The sequence below is a fragment of the Alligator sinensis genome, unplaced genomic scaffold (genome assembly GCF_000455745.1).
Source record: "Alligator sinensis unplaced genomic scaffold, ASM45574v1 scaffold1543_1, whole genome shotgun sequence".
Lineage (NCBI taxonomy): Eukaryota > Metazoa > Chordata > Crocodylia > Alligatoridae > Alligator > Alligator sinensis.
Window position 1 is genome coordinate 8220 of NW_005843241.1, and position 17793 is coordinate 26012.

General features: G+C 45.9%; 1 protein-coding gene across 1 annotated transcript in view; it reads right to left on the reverse strand.

Annotated features, from left to right (window-relative positions):
- LOC102371008 (transmembrane protein 241-like) overlaps nt 1–17793 on the reverse strand; it is a gene marked incomplete at its 3' end in the record, with an annotated part of 33981 nt that overhangs the window by 7043 nt on the left and 9145 nt on the right. Inside the window, exons 3-4 of the mRNA XM_014526987.1 lie at nt 13180–13257; nt 2785–2866 (exon numbers count right to left, since the gene is read on the reverse strand). Coding sequence (XP_014382473.1) covers nt 2785–2866; nt 13180–13257 — 160 coding nt within the window. The remainder of the gene's footprint in view (nt 1–2784; nt 2867–13179; nt 13258–17793) is intronic.

Below are 17793 nucleotides of genomic sequence, written 5' to 3' on the forward strand. Positions count from 1 at the left end.
GCCCTTAACCATATGAGTGGCCCTTCTCTGGACCCTCTCCAGGTTATCCGCATCCCTCTTGAATTGCGGCGCCCAGAATTGCACGCAGTACTCCAACTGCGGTCTGACCGGCGCCCGATAGAGGGGAAGTATCACCTCCTTGGTCCTATTCGTCATGCATCTGCTGATGCACGATAAAGTGCCATTGGCTTTTCCGATGGCTTCGTGACACTGCCGACTCATGTTCATCTTGGAGTCCACTAGGACTCCAAGATCCCTTTTCATTTGCGTGCCACCCAGCAGGTCATTTCCTAGGCTGTAGGTGTGCTGGGCATTTTTCCTCCCTAGGTGCAGCACTTTGCATTTCTCCTTGTTGAACTGCATTCTGTTGTTTTCTGCCCACTTGTCCAACCTGTCCAGATCTGCTTGCAGCTGTTCCCTGCCCTCCAGCGTGTCCACATCTCCCCATAGCTTTGTGTTATCTGCAAACTTGGAGAGAGTACATTTCACTCCCTCGTCCAAGTCACTGATGAAGACATTAAAGAGTATCGGTCCAAGGACCGAACCCTGCGGGACCCCACTTCCCACACCCTTCCAGGTCGAAACCGACCCATCCACCACGACTCTCTGGGTGCGACCCAGAGCAGGAGTGGGCAGGGGTGGGGGCCTGGGCAGATGTCAACCCCACCTTAGGTGAAGGGGGCAGGGAAAAGATTTATTCCCCCTCCTTCCCCTGTCCCATCAGCACAGACTTGCCTGGCATTTCTCTGCTTGCTGCTCCAGCAGCAGGGACGTAGCCAGCCCCAGGAGTAGCCTCAAGTGAATTGGCCAGGGATGGGGCTTATTCCACCATCCCCGTCTCACTGGCATAGACCCAAGCTGGGGTCTGCCTGGTGCTCCTCCCTGGCTGCTGCAGTGACAGGGGCGGGGGCATGGCCAGATGCTAACTGGCATGGCCTCCAGAGGCAGAGGGGGCAAAAAAGGGGTTTAGTCCTCCCTCTGCCGTCTCTGCCCTGGGGAACTGCAGCCAGGGTCTGCCAGCCCCAACTGTTACCTTTGCTGATCCCTCTCTGCGTGGGGTGAACAGTGGAATAAGGTCCCTCCACCAGATGCTGGAGGGAGGGGGAAATAACGTCCCCCTGCTCCCCTTGCCTAAGGGGGCCATGCTGGCCAGCGTCTGGCCGCAGCCCCGCCCCTGCTGCTGGAGTGGCAAAGGGGCAGGAACCCTGATGGGGGCAGCAGCTCCTCTCATGGTTTCCCGGGAGCGCAAGCCTCTTCCCAGAAGTGGGACTGAGCTGTGGGTGGGGGTAGGAGTGGGCCAGGCAGACTGCACAGACTGCGTGGGGCTAGGCTTACTTCCCCCCTCCCTCCAGCACCTGACAGAGCGGGCAGGGAGGGAGCTTATTCCGCTGCCTGCCCCGCGCAGGGAACAATCAGCAGAGGCAGCAGTTGGGACCGGCAGACTCTGGCAACAGTTCCCCAGGGGCAGAGTGGGGAATACACCCCCTTCCCCTCAGGGGGCCATCCTGGCCAGTGTCTAGCCATGCCCCCATGCCTGCCGCTGCAGCAGCGAGGGGGAAGCGCCAGGCGGATCCTAGCTTGGGTCTGTGCCAGTGGTACAGGGAGAAGGGAATTAAACCCCTTCCATAGCCAATTTACTTGAGGCTACTACCAGGGCTGGACATGCCCTCCTACCCCCCAGCGCAGCTTCCCTGCAGTTGAGGGCTGCTCTAGCACTAACTGGCTTGTGGTCTGAGCCACTGCAGGCATGTGCCCGCCTTTCCTGAGTCAAGAGGGAATGTCAATTCACTTGCAAATTGGTTCAATCTAGGCAGGTTAGATTAACCTGCAAAGATCGAATCAATTCAGACTCTTGCTTTTTGAATGTCTGTCTCTATCCCTAGGGTTTGATGTCTGACATACAGCCTCTGCCATAGGTGTAGAGAAGCTCTGCTTCCTTCCCTCAGTGTATAATATAATGAGTTTGAGGAAGGATCAGTGCTGGCAGCTCTTCATGAAGATCTCCCTCTTAGCTCTTCTTGGGTTTTAATGTACTTTATGTGTGTCAACTTGGAGATGGAAAATGTGTGACCTGAGTTTAGACTGGGACATACTGGAAAAACTGATAGAGGAAGCCAGCACAGCATCTGATCTTGATGACTGGACAGTCAATATAAAATATTACCATTTTTTAAGTAAATCAATAATATTATTAAGAAATAAAATTATGCATGGCAATGTAAATTAATGATATTCAACATTCCTGAAAGCATATTTGACCTCCCTCACACCTGTGTGGGCTATTTTGATTTAAACCACCCATTCTTATCAGTCTATTCACCCTCTTAATCTCTTCCCAAACAAAACTTGCATCTTATTTATACAAATCCCATAAAAGGTCAAAACTGTAAAACTATAGTAAAAGAGAAGCAGCCTTTTTCTAATAACCCTTTTCTACTGACCTCCTTGCATATTCTGTTTTTACACTTCGCAGCAGAGAAAAATAATTACAAAAAAATCACAATTAGCAACTCCTTTAGCAATGTCACTGTTTGCATCTGACAGACTGCTCACATTCTCTTCTACAAGGTGCTGACTAGTTCTGGGAGATGGTCAGTGTTGTCACTTATCCCTGAAGTCAGTGAGAGTTGAGCTTGCTTGACAACTCTGCTCCACGTCTTTCCTTTCTAGTAACATACGTTATCTATGCTACCTAGATAGTATAAAAACTTGACTTGAAGAAAATATTCGTTATTTAAAAAGTATAGAGCACTGGGAATCAATTTTCATTTGTGCATTTCTTACCAATCTAGACAAAGCCCTGGAACCTGCATAGATAATGCCAACAAAAAATGCTGAAGCAGGAAGCCATGACAGTATATCAGACCTGCAAAAATAATTAAAAATGCCATTACTTTATTGCACTCCACTTATGAAGAACCACCAGTAGCAGCTGCTTACAATTGACAGAATAGGAGGTATTTTGCAATAAAAGCTACGCATATTAAATTCATTATTCAAATGTTTCTCCTATTTATTAAGAACATTTCTGAAACATGGAAGAACCACTTAATTATCTAACCCCTATTTCTTCTTTACTGAACTATCAGTTGTACTACCTCTTCTGCTCTCCACTCCGGAAACTGGTTTAACCTCTACTTGCAGCAATTGCTCCTATTGGTTTTAATGGAAACTTTCATTTTAATTGGCATTACTGATGCTCAATGGAAGTTTGGAAGAACTGATAGTTGAAGGTATTGAATGGCACGTGTGTGCGCATGCATGCACACACACTCAAATACTCATTTAGGTCTGCAAATATATTCCTCTCAAAGTTCACATTGTCCCTGTGGGATCCTGTCTCCTGAGATTTCATAATGATAACCCTTTGACTAAACCAGCATCCTGGAGGCAGTGTAACAATTCACAGGGCTGAATGAAGTAATTTGAGTTCAATCTATTTTTTCCATACTCATGATTTTTGCAAAGAGCTGTTTCAGCTCTGAGAAAAATGCTTCAAATTTTGTTCTTTTCCTTTGTAGAGGTCAGAGAAGAGGAGAGAAAAAGCACCAGCCAGATGGTACACTTCCATGGAAGCAATATTAAGTCCCGAGTAAAATAGAAGAGGAATGGCAGTAGCCATCATCCAAAATCCAGTGAAGTGAATGAGATCTTTCAATTTGGCTTCAGTGGGTGTATCTACACATGCAATTAGTGTGCCTCTATAAACTCCAGCACAGTTCATGGCAGAGTCAGCAGCTCCCAAGAGTAGTGTCTTCATATGTGCCCAGGCCTACAAAAGTTTGAGCCAGGGCAGAGCAGCTCTGGGCTGGCCTTGGGGAGGGTCAGCTCCAGGCTCTGGGTAGTGGCATCAGGCAACAGAGGGACTGGCTGTGGTACAAGAGTGCCCAAAGTGCTGAACCATGTGGCTCACCCCCTGAGCCTGCTGCTAGCCCAGGGCTGCTCCACCCTGGCTCAATCTGCTGCAATCCCAGTCACTGTCTGCATGTGCTTTCTGCACAGTAAATGACTCTAACATAAGATAGTACTGTCTCCAACAGTACTATCTTATAGTAGAGTTGATTCACTGCACCTTAAGGCCTGCACACATGTAATTAGCGATGCTTTACTACAGAGCTAATTAATCAACTCTGCAGTAAAGTGCATGTGTAGATGTACCCAGTGGGTTTTGGATTAAACTCAAGAGATCATGAAGTCCCCCAAAATATTTTTTAAAAGTTTAGACTCCTATGTTTTTCCAAACAGTTCAGATACTGCAGTACACAACCCTGATTTGCATTATGTTCAGAACTTGTGCATGAGAGTGCAATTAAAATACCACTACTTCAACACATTCCAGAAAGAACAACAACAAAAACCCCCCACCGAAGAGTGTAAGACTAAAAAGATCTGAATGAAGAAACATGCCCAAAGATTTATACGAACACAATGGAGTACAAGAAAACAGTAACAATCATATTTCATTTCCTGCTGGAACCTTGGCTTTCATAACTGCATGTTTTTTAAGACACTTGACTGAAAACCCGAGAGATTTAAAAATGACAGAAATCCCAAGGCCTTCCTGTTTAGACTAAAATTAGCTTTAGTTTACTGGATAAGCCAGGATAATTTTTATAGCAATATGTGCCTTTTAAGGCTACTGACTTCAGCTGGAATTTTGTCTGCATTGAGATCTGAAACAACCAGAGTATACTACCAACCAGTCCACATCATCAGCACACCAAGACCAAACAATGCCAATGGAATTGCAATAACTCAGGAGAATAAAAAGCCCATAGCTTGAGAAATCAGTCTCCACTTGGAACATTAAAACAACCCCCCTTGACTGTGATCTGAAGTTCCAGGAATCCAAGCCATGTGTAAATCTTTAATGCAGTCATACAAAAGGCAATGGAAAAGGATTTCAGATGTCGTTCCCATGATATAAAAGTGACTTCTCTGGTGCCAAGAGCGAATTTCAGGACAGGAAAAGAATGCCTGACTGTTGGCTGTAATATTTCCTAACCAGTCAGCATTCCTGTGTGCAGGCCAATTAATACTATCACTTTTGCTAATATAACTGGTAGCAGAACATAATGATGTGCATATAAGTGAGTAAAGTGCTATAGTGAAAGAGTAGTATAAGGGTGAAGTTGTAGCCATGATGGCCCAAAAATTATGTGAGAGGCAAGGATTTCTTAGGGTGATATCTTTTATTGAACCAACTGTGTAGTTAGGATAGTATTAGACAAGCTTTCAATGTGAGACGTTCTTTGTCAGGTCTCAGAATAAAAGAGGAAACACTGTCCTGCTTGTAGGGTTTGATGCAAATTCCACTGAAGTCAATGAAAAGACTTTCATTAACTTCAATAGAGATGAAACTGTTAGGCCCAGATCTTCAAAGGCACTTTTATAGGTGTTGCAATGCCTAATTCCTAGGTGCCCCGTTACCTGGTGGAACTCTCAGTCCTGTGTTAGGCGATCAGGCTCCCCGTGCAATGCTGGGGGAGAATAAGGCACTTACAGAAGCATTTCTCCAAAGCTAGCTGAGTGGGGAGCCACCTAAGCTAACCAAGCATGAAATGCAAAGGAAAGGGACATAGCTTAGATGTCCTGTTCTCTGATCCAACACTTCCCCTCACCTGAGCGATAAGCCCTCTCCTGAAGCTATGCAACCAAGCCAGGGCAGCCACTTAGATAGTTCATTATTTGTTTTCCTCTCCCACTTGTGAAAAGCCAGAGACTGAAAGCCAGAATAGCCAATGGCCTCAATGGTTAAGGCACTTACCCCTGTTGGATGTGGAGGAAAGACCTAAATCTACATGCTAGACAAGTGATCTGACTAACAAGCAGTTGGTATTCTGGGATGCATCTCTTTCAGTCCCTCCTGTTGGAGATGCTCCACTTAAAAAATCCCCCAATATTTACAAGGCCACAGAGAGTGAGACAAAGGCTGACATCACAGCCCCCAGAGTCAGGGCCACTCATTGAAAATATGGGAGACCAACTTTCAAATTCCTTCTCTAGTTAATACAGTTATTTACACATGCAGTGGAACAGCTCCAACCAGAGATACCGAGCGCCTCAGCCCAGAATAACCTACAAGTCCCTAGAGGGTCTGGGCACTCATCAGGGACTCAGAAGACTTAAATTCAAATCCCTGCTCCAAATCAAGAACACACACAATTTAAACCCAGTATCCCACATCTTAAGTGAGTGCATTATATACGCAGAGTACATATCAACCATCCCACTGTTAACTGACCATGTGTGTGGGGAAGAGAAATAACACCTAGTCTGAGAATCCCACTCAGGAGCTTTGGTTGGAGATGAGGCCCTGAGACACTTGCTTCCTGTGGGGAGGCATCAATGCTTAGGAAACTTTAGCACAAACTGAGCAGCAGAACTTTAGGCTACATCTATACAGTAAACTTACCAAACCCAGCAGCAGCAACCTGGGATACCATGCACCTTTCCAGGCAAGCTGCCTCCTAACTAGAAAGCAGTGCCACACTGCCTCTATGGCTAGGGACAGACAACACACTCTGCGGGCCAACTCCCGATCCCGCCTGGATCGCCATGTGCGAGCTCTCTCCCGATCCCATCTGGGTCGCCATGTGCGAGCCGGGGGCCCATCTTTGTGTGTACACAGGCTGTGGCTGGTAGCCCGGGTACACGGGGTTGGAAAAAAACCGCGGTGCGGTTTGGTACGCTCGAGCTAGAATCAGTCACGGAGGCGTAATGGTTGATTGAAAAGATTATTTACTTACACCCAAGGTGGTCGCGGTGTAGGCTGGTCAGCTTTCCAGGCTCAGCTCCGCTTGAGTTCTTGGTGGAGGACTCTAATAAACTCGGTTCCTTGACCCCGGAGTGATTCAGGCTCCGTGGGGTTCAAGAATTCGTTCCCACGGAGCAGCTGTATCTACGTGAGTGTTACTCGGTTCCCAGGTCCCCCGGAGCTGTTAAACTCCGTGGGCTCGACAATTGGGTCCTTAGGATAGGGATACGTCTGGGCTGCGATCGGCGACGGGGAGAGGCTAGAGGTTAGATGCCTCGGAGTCGTTAAGGCTCCGAGGGGACGGTAAATAAGTCCCGCGGAGTTGTTGAAGCTCCGTGGGTTTGACAAATTAAACCTCTGTTGCCCTCTTAAGGAAAAAAGCTGGGTTCGTATGGATCAGCAGCGCTTAGAGATCCTCACGCTCCTTTCCCGAACTCCACGTGCTTTCTCTCTCTCTCCGATTTGGGCGGAAACCACCCAAGCCTTTTGTACGGCTAGTGAGCCAATAGCTAGCCGCCACGTGTGCCTACATTAAGACTGGCCAATAATGTGGCGCGAATCCTAATACAAATGGCAGGGACTCCTTGCATCGCGCATTGTGCAAAAGAGCTGTAATTTGGTGGGAACATGATTTAGCGATGCCGAAGCACACTCAAATAAAAAAAAACACAACTTTGGGTTGTGACACACACATAAACCAGTTTAAGTGATCAGAAACTGGTTTAAACCTGTAACAGAACAGATGTTCAGTGCACATAAACCAGTTTGAAAATGGCTGAAACTGGTTTGAAATAAACCTGGTTGAATGTAGTATCAGACGTAACTGATTTGGGTCAAACTGGTTTATGCAATGTCTGTCCCAGACCCCTTCCTGGTTTAAGATAAACCAGACTCCCCCAACACCCTGACATGCTCTCTGGGCTCTGCTCTACAGCAGAGCTGGTCCCTCCTCTCCACTCCCTGCCTGGAGCTCCAGCAGAGACTGAAGGCATCTGCCTGGCTTCCCCCTGCTCCCCAGCTCTCCTCACACCACTCCCTGCTAAGCAGGGATTCCCCCTCCCCCTCTGCCTTACACAGACACCTCTCAGCATTAGCTAGCATACCACATGCTGGCTACGGTCTGTGCTGTGGTAGCTCCTTCCTTCCTTGAAAAAAGTTGTTTAAGAAGAGCTTGAACTAATAGAGGGAAGCTTTTGTTTTCTGAATGGGGTGATAAACACTGAGTTAGGGGTGATAAACACTGTGTTATCACTGCCTGCTGGGCTGCTCAGGAGGTAGGGGTAACCCCTCCCTAACCAGGCATGCCCTCCCTCAGCTCAGAACTTTGAAAGGAAAGGGAGGGCTGGCCCCCCGGCTTCTAGCCCAAGTCACTGCAGGCGTGTGCCTGCATTTCTGGGATGTCTTTACAGTTACAAATCAGTTTAGCCTAGCCAGGTTAGACTACCCTGCAAAGATTGAATCAATTCAGGGTTAGGCTTTTTGAATGTCTGTCCCTAGCCTATGTGATGCTGCAGGTAGGATAATTAGCTTCAGATGAAATAAGTGGTCTCGTCATTCAGCAATGCTGGTAGATAAGGTAGTCAGCAGGCAGCAAAGCTAGGCAGCAGATGATGGTTTTCTTTGAATGGCTACAGTTTGAAACCCAGAGTACTGCAACACAGTACATACAATACTGGAAGTACTATGGAGATGTTATACACAGTTCCATGACAAGGAATATCTTCAGTTCTCCTTACTGCTTCCTGGTCTAACGTCTACCAAAAATTACAGCCAGTACGGGTGCATGGATAGAGATTTTGGGGGCCAATACCAATAGCAGATATTTAAGGAGGCATATCAGCTGATACTGATCTGATACAGCTGCCATCAGGTGGTAAGTCCAGTATGGTGGAAGGGGAGGGGGGAGGAAGGGAGGGAGCATGGGGGGCAGATAAATGCCCCCCATGGTGAGGGAGGGGGCAGGTGCTGTCCAGCCAGGGTGGGGGGGACATGGGACAGAGGCATGGCTTGTGGGATGGGGGCAGTTCCCACTGCTGCTTGCACCCCAGGAGAGTGGAGGCAGTGGGCACGTGCCCCCAGGTATGTACGGCGTGGGGTGGGCGGCAGCTGCTGGGTAGAGCCAGAGCTGGCACTGCATGGGGCTGTTCTTGGTGGGGGCTGGGCTCGGAGCGGGCTCTGACAGTGCTGGAAGGAGCCTGCAGCCACCCCAAATTTCTCTGAAGCTTTGCTCCCAGCCATGCACCGCCACCCAGTGTAGCCCCGGCTGAACACCCCGCCTCTACCCAAATGCCAGGAAAAGCCATAGCTGTGCTGGGTGGTGGGCAGCAACGTAGGGCTGGGAGCAGAGCTGCAGTAAAATTTGGGGTGGCTACAGCCCCCTCCCAGTGCCACCCAAGCCCCACCCCTGGCAAGAATAGCCCCATGCAGCACTGGCTCCAGCTCCATCCTGAAGCTGCAGCCTGCCTTGAGCTGCGCAGATCCAGGGGCACAAGCCCCACCACCCTCCCAGGGTGCAAGCAGCAGCGGCAGCTGCCTCCACCTCCCCAGCCACACCTCCATGCCATGCTCCCCTGGCTGGGCAGCACCTGCCCCTGCCCCCTCCCTCACCACCGGGGCCATTGATCTGCACCCCCCGCCAAGCCCCTTCCTTCCCCCAACTTCCAATTTACTAGCTCTCCATGCCATTGGGCTGATATTCGATATAGACAATTTTCTTTATATTGGTACCAATCCAATATCGGACCGATGTATCGATGCACCTCTAACAGCCAGGCTCCTGAAATCAGGAGGAAGGTGAATCAATCCTTCATTTTCAGAGAGGGGACAGAAAGCAGGTAAAAAAAATGTAGAGCATCCAGAAAGCTAAAGAAAACTTCCTCTAAGCAACACGGAGTGTGGAACTGAGCGTGCGTTGTTTTCTTATGAAACTCCTAGTTTGGGGTTTGTTAGTCTTTAATGTCAAAGTTGACAGTATGTAAACTCCATGTATTAGAAAATTATGAGGTATTTGGAAAGATAATTCAGATTTGTTCCGGAAGCATTTAAGATCTGTCAGGCAGGTGAAGAAATTGAGAGCCTACACATATGTTAAACTGCTAAGGATGTACATCTTTCCAATACAGGAATGTTGGAAACTGGACACGGTATTCTTGGCATCTACCCCTACACTTTACACAGAAAAGGCAGATCATTAGGCCAGTATTCTGAAGACAAACATGTTCTTCCAGAATGTGTTAATTATACATGGGGAGGGTGGGGAGGGAGGCAAGGGGGCATTGTTAGGAAACAAGAGTAGAAGAAAGCTACAGAGGACCCCGTGTTTGTATGAGAGAAATCTGGACTAGGGTCCTAATTTAGGAAAACACTAAAATAGGTGCTAAAATTTTAAGCATGTTCTCACATTCTTTGCTAAACAGAGACATGCTTAAGCCTGTACTTAAGTGCTTTACTGAAATTTAATCACTGACTATCCCTGATTATTTAATTTAGTCATTAACATACAAAATCAATTCCACAAAACGCTAAGCGTCTCTCAGGGATTGTCATGCTCAGTTTTCCAAGAGTAGACTACCATCTAGTGGCTCTAATCCTTTATTGCCACAATATAAAAATAGAATTGGTAAAAGGCAGACAAGGTTCTTTGGGTGAATCTGATATCTTTTATTAGACCAACTTAAATAGTTGGAAAACCATTTTTAAGCGAGCTTTCGGGTTCAAAAACCCTTCGTCAGGCTAAGGAAGTTTCAGCAGTTGGTGTGTGCTCTTCCTGGATGGAATGAAAAATAAAGAAGCCAGAGGCTGGGCTGGTATGCATACAAGATAGGCAGTCAGTGAAGATGTAGATTAAGGAGTCATTGGGTGAGTCAATCTCCTCAATCTACATCTTCACTGACTGCCTATCTTGTATGCATACCAGCCCAGCCTCTGGCTTCCTTACTTTTCATTCCATCCAGGAAGAGCACACATCAATTTCTGAAACTTCCTTAGCCTGATGTGTCATATTGAATGAAATAGTTTGAATGTTTGTAAAGGTTGCCTATTAGCCAGTTTCAGGAAGAAGATAGGATTTATCTCCTTATCTAGCTCATTGTTTCGGAGCTATGTGCGAAATGTCCTGACTTCACTTAAAGTCTTAATTTAAATTGTATCTTTAGAAGTTTTTTACAAAGAAAGCAAATATCCTGAATTCCGAGACATCAAAGCCTAAGGCCTTTTAACCAAATTGCTAAGAAAAGGGTATTTACAGTGATATGGAAGTCTCCCCAAGAATAATTTAAAAATGCTCAACAAAGGTAATTTCTGTTGAGTAAGATCTGAGCCCAAATTTGGGAGGTATAATAAGTTGAGTAGGAGGAGCCCAATGACAGCAGAATCTCTTAGTTCACGCTGAAGCCGCGGAGCACCCGAAAGGGACTGAAGGAAGGGAACGTAGTCCTATCACTGGTGAGCCCAGCTCATTGAATCGTATTGCTGAGGCCAACCTATTGAACCGTACTACTGAGGCCAACCCATTAAATCGTACTACTGAGGAATGAAACCATATTTTGGTATTTGGCTTCTCGGAATTCTAGGATTGTAAGTATATTATGAAAAATAACAGTATTGATTCAAATTTAACTTTTAGTTGTAATTGTAGTTGTTTTTGTAACACTAATTCTTATAGCGTTGTTTGGGAAGGAAGTGCATTCGGAGCATTGTTTCTGATATATGTAATTATTGTGTTTTTAATGTTTGTGGTGTTTCTTAAAGCTAAGCAGTGTTATATACATAGCAAAGAGTTTTAAAATAAAATTGTGTTGTATAAATTAAGTGTGTAATCATTGTGAAATCGTGCAATCAGCTAACTACTCCCCCAGCCAGTGCATCAAAACGAATCAGTAAATTGTGTGGGATTTTCTCTATTCCATAACCCACTAGAGACATGATGAAGGGTTTTTGAACCCAAAAGCTTGCTTAAATATGGTCTTCCAACTATTTAAGTTGGTCTAATAAAAGATATCAGATTCACCCAAAGAACCTTGTCTGCTTATGTCCTTAGACCAACATGGCTACAACCTACACCCCTGGAACTGGTAAAAGTAAATTTATATCAAACTTTTCTTCATAGAAAATGACTTTTCAACAAAAAATGATGTCCATTTTTTTCTTCAAAAATGTCTCAAGTTTTCATTGAATTAAAAGAAAAACACATATATAACATTTTTCCCATTTGTTTTTGGTGGTGTTTTTTATAATTTGACAAAAAATGTGTATTTTTACAAAGAAAATAAAAAATGTTGATGAAAGCAAAAAAGTTATTGTTATTTATGGGAAGATATGATTTCCCAACTAACTCAGAATGAATTGCTAGAGCTAGTTCCAGAGCTAATTCCAGGGCAAAGAGAAATACCTACATAATAAAAGCTTATTAACAGTACTAGTCATTACACCTCCTACTATCCTCCCGGAACAAGACTATTAGAGCCGAATCCTATTCCCATTGAAATCAAGGAAAACTTTAACCTAAAATATTCCCACTTATCCATATTACCTACAGGGTCAAATTCTAGTACCACTTACTCTGAAATCTCACTGAAATCTGTGCAATTTCATTCAAGTAAACCCAAAATTTGGGCCAGTGCTCATAAAAACAATATTCCGTGAAAAACTAGTATATTCAGTTATTTAATATGTATCTTTTTCAAAATGTGCACATGCTTTTTTTGTTGAGATTCACTCAACTAATATCACCATGGAAATTTCACAAGTTGCCCGTTTAAATGCAAAAAAAAAAAATGTACATCAAGTAACCTGTCATGCCATCAGTTATCACCGCTTGCTCTTCATGAAAAACCTTCACATCACTCATAAGATGCATCCAACTTTTTACTTGGGAGTAGATCTGTGTGAACATGGTAATCTATATTCCAAATTGCACTCACTGTCTAACTGCCATTAAGTGCAACACTGGGGTGCATCCCCACATGCAGGGTCATGCGCTTGCAGGGGCAAAAACAGTAGCAGCACAAATTTGTGCCACTATTATTTGCCACAGAGCATGCCCCTGCTCCCACTTTGGAGAGGGACAAATTGCTGCTTCAGGCAAACCACCCTTTCCCCGCTCCTCCTGGCATGTTGGAGGACCCAGGATGCAACTAAATGAGTAGAGAAGCTCTGGCCAGTACCCAGAGCAACTCCCTGGAGGACCAAGCTTCTGTGCCTGCTGGTCTCCTGTTGCATGCACTGCAGCGCCAGTGAATGGTTATTTAGGGACACTTACTGTGCATTAGCCTAATAACACTGTTCAGTAGGCTATTAGCACAGTTTTTGCTATGATATGCTACTGCACAGTGTATTAGCCTAACGCACAGTAAGAGTCTCATGTAGACGCACCCACTGCGTCAAAAATAAATGTTAGTTGTGCATTGTGGTGGTCACTGTACCTTGAGCAGATGCTTATCTCTACCCAGCCCAGCTTCCAAGAAATGTGAAGCAGAAGTCCGCCAATTAAGGTCTGCCATCTGAAGCAACAAAAAGAAGAAAACCAAAAAGCAGTCACTCTGTTTTGTTCTGTAAATTGAAAGGGAGATATCCTTTGAAATGTACTTTGACACATAGCATAGGGAGGCTTCTGCCATAGGTAACCTTGCACCTCTGATTGTACTACTCCATAAAGTGGAATATCATCTTTGAATCTGTTTACCTTGCAACCCTATTATCCTCCCTGGAAATTCTTCCTTGCGAGTAAATTTCAACCCCATCATTCCAGTAGCTACCCCCAAATCAAACCAAATAGACTATATAAAGGAAGGAAATGTATTCAGGAAATGTTTAGTATAGTTCAAAAAAGTCCACTGCATTGTAAAGCTAAACCACTGTAATATGTGGAACTGTTGTGAACAATGGGGTCGGTTTGTTTATTAGTTATATTCATTGTAAAAGACAAAACAAAACAAAAGAACTCCTTTATCGCATGCCGTACTATGGAGTGCAATGCTAGTAAAAAACAGTTCATTCATTGTCCATGGGAACATGAAGAACAATCAATGCAACTTTCCCTTACCTGATCCAGATGACAAATATACAAATGGTTTAAAAGCTGAGAAAGCCTGATGTTGACTGTGGATGTGATCCTACTTTTGTTCAAGTTAATGAAAAATTCCCATTAACTTTCACAGTACAGGATCAAGTCCTATGGAGAACATTCATCTCTGGTACTGAGGACTATTATGCTACAAGGTGCTGAGTGTCTTCCACTCCTGAAGAAGTTAATGATAGCTCAAGGTCCATGGCCATATGCAAGATAAAGTCTTATATTAGAGAGAGAATGTTTCATGCCACACACAGTGACAACATTATGGCAGGTTTTCTTTTTTCCTTCCCTAGTCACCCACTGCAAATCTAAAGGGAAAGCATGGTTAGGCTTTATAAATAGTCTTCAAAAACCAAACACATTTAAAAATCAGTATTTACTGACCATTACTGAGATAACTGACACAGAATAGCATTTCCCACGTACTCAATAAAGGAAATAACTGTGGTAACTCAGATACTACATTCTGGCAGCTGCTAGTGAATGCTGACTTCGTAATGCCAACTTACTATTTGTTTTCTACGTATTTACCCAGAAAAATAGTTTAGTAATTTTTGTGCACATAGAGACCATAGAACAGACTCCTACAGAAAGAGTTTATAACTCCTGTTAGGTATAACAGACCTGATGGCCCAAAGAAAAAAAAAAGAAGGAGATTCTCATGGAAATTATTTCTAATGTTCCTTGCAGTCAGTCATCAGTGTGCAATGTAGGCAAGGAAAGAAGAGAGAAAAGATGATCTAGTGGTATAAGATTTAAAAACATGCGTGCCTGCCTTGAATATAAGTCACAAACCTATACTTAGCAAAAACTCATGAGTAGCAGGTGTTTGACACCAGAGTAGAAGGAGAGGGGGCCCTCCCACGTATTTAGCTCAACAGCCTAGTGGCACTCACCGAATTCCCTCTCCAGCCCTCCTTTTGAAGTTGGCCCTCTGGGCAGCCAAGGTAAGGGAGATGTGAGCACAGTCAGGGGAAAGAGGACAAACCAGAACATGTATGGCTCAGTGGAATGGATGCTGCTCTGGCAGAGAGAGGGTTCCCTGGGTTCTAGCCTATGCCTAGAGGTAGATCAAGAATATTGAAAAGGGGATGCAGATGGTGTGTTATATCATCACATATAATACAACATGTTTTTCTCCAGTTAAAAAGAAACTAGAAGATTTACAAATACAGTGGATTCCCCTTTATAGAATCGCTGGTTAATAGAATCAGCCGCTTATTTGAATCAATACGGGGAAACCAAAACCATTTGTATATTATTACATGTAAAAAATTGCTCATATTAGAATCACAATTTTTGGTTTCTGGAATCATTTTACAGGAGAAGCCTGGGGATTCTGCAGTATTGTGAGAAGCCCACTGCAGACTGGAAGAGTTCCAGCCTGCAGGGGGCTGGGAGGGAGCAGGAGGAGGGTGGTCAGGCAGGGGGAGCCATGTGCATGTACATGTGCACAGCCCCAGGCAGCCTGGAGAGCAGATCCCGGAGGTAAGTTGGAGGGAGGAGGGCGGGAATTGAGCCCCTGTAGAGAGGGAGGGAGCTATTTGGGCAGGGCTGGGGCACCAGCGTGGAGTGGGACGGGGCTGAGGGTAGCTTATCTGGGGGGATGGGCACAGGGGCTAGGCTCCCTGGCAACGTGCCCCCTGCATACGCAGTAGCTTTGAGGGGTACAACCCCACGCTGCTGCCCTCACTGCCTGCACCCACCCCCACCCCGACCCCATGTACAGATCTGGGAAGTATGGGTCCCCCCCCACTGCCCTTCTGGAAGTGCGGGTCACACTGGGGAGCTGGCCCCAACACCCATGCCCAAGCCCGCAGCAGGCAGCAGCAGGGGGGAGCTGGGCTCCACTCTGATGCAGCAGCTGCCGCCTCCTGCCAAGGACAGGGGGCTGCAGACCTGGGTCCCAGGCCCCGTAGCCCTGGCAGCTGGGGCTCCCTCTGGCAGGGCTGGGGGTGGGGGGGGTAGGGGAGTGAGAGAGGCATGAGCTGGGCCAGGGGACTGTGGAGGAGGAGTGAGATCTGTGTTCTTAAAAAAAGGTCTCCTTTTAATGGAATCAAATCACTATTTCCCAAAGTGATTCCAATAAGAGGAATCCATTGTATGTAAGGTGCTGGGGCTATATTATTTATTCAGTTTAAGACTGAAACAAAAACAAATATAACTTTATTGAAATATGCATTAATTTGCTATATCGTATGTATCAAAAACCTTGGTTAATGTTTTTAGCTAGAGTTACAAGCAGTCTGAAGGGCTGTGAAATAGAAGCTACATTACCAGGAGCAGCTAACAGACAGCAGAACTGCAAAAGAAAGGATGGCTTGATTAGCAAACATCAAGACTGTTTAAAAAGGAGAGAGGGTCATTAACACCTGTGGAATGAAGAGTTTAGAAGGAATCAGGTGGATCAGAATAAGCCCTAGAGTCAATCCACTCCCTTGCACTAGCGTGGATAGAAATGCTGTTGCTACTGCCAGGCAGTTGGTTTCAAACTTGGGGTGGAGCAGGAACAAGAGGTGACAGGGTGAAACTCCCCCCCACCCCCAACCTGAATCTGCCTCTGCATGTATCCTTGCTCCCAAGTGAGCAGAAACCTCCCCATTATGCTAGGCAGTCAGAGAGATGTAGGTTCAGACCCACCCTCTGGGTGAGAGAGCTTAGAACAGGGGCAGGCAATTATTTTGGGCAGAGGGTCGCTTACTGAGTTTTGGCAAGCCATTGAAGGCTGCATGACTGGCAGCCAGGGGCAGATTCATTTTCTAAATTTTTTAGGGGCCACATCTGGCCCGTGAGCCGCATTTTGCCCAACCCTAGCCTAGAACCTGGATAAGCACACTGACTACTAGGCAATTAAGCTAAAACAGGGGTGCTCAACCACCAGACTGTGGGGGCCAAATCCAGTCTCCATCTGTGGGTGATATTGGCTCACAGGGTTCCCTATGAGTCAGAAAATTTGGCAGCAAGGGAACAGTAGCACCACTCTCCTGCTGCCAAATTTCCAGGCATCTGGGGAGCCCTGCAGGAAGGAAAGCATGGCCCTGCGTGCTGGATCAGACACACAGGGCAGCATAGGTCCCAGTCTTGGCACACAGGACTGGGCAGACATGGTGCAGAGCCCTGAGGCCCAGTTCCAGCACAAGAGCCCAACTCCTAGCATACAGGCCCTGAATCTAGCACATGGGGCCTGATCCTGGGAGCCAGGGACAGCACAGAGCCCAGTCCTGGCACATGGGGCCTGAATCCAGCAGCCAGGGGCAGCACAGGACCCTGGATCCCAATTCTAGCATGCAGAGATAGGGCAGGGTGTCAGGGCCTGATCCTAGTACATTGGGCAAGTCTGGGACCCAATCCAGGTACCCAGCCGAGGCAGTGCATGGCCCAATCTGGCCCGTGGACTGGCCCCGCGCCACTCATCTGGCCCACAGAGGCAGAAGGCTGAGCACCATTGTGCTAAAACATGGGAGAGCTGCTCTCTTTCACCCATTTTTTGCCAGGCCAGAATGTCAGTACTTACACTCCTATACACACATACAGAGTACCTGCTTACATGTCCACACTGCACATGAAGTAGGATTGCAATTTGTGTGTAAGTGCCAAAAATGGCAGTTATGCATCTGGGTAACTGCCACTTGGGTGTGTAAAGTGAAACAAGATTCTGCTCCCACTGTTCACCAATATTACTGACAGTAGTTTAGTGCACAGGAGGCAAAAACGACGGGTAAAATCCTGACCTCACAATTTGAATGGGGCCATAAGTTCATTCAATGTCTTTTAAAAGTCAACAACAGCAATGATAGTAAGTACAGCACAAATAACTTGGCCAAACCAGAATAATTTTCATTACAGCCCTTTAAAAAGGCCTATCATTTATTATATAGAATTACAATTAATAAATGGGCTAAGCTTGAAAATAAGTTGTGCTTATATTTGTGGGAACCTAGATACAAAAGCTAGCTTACATGTT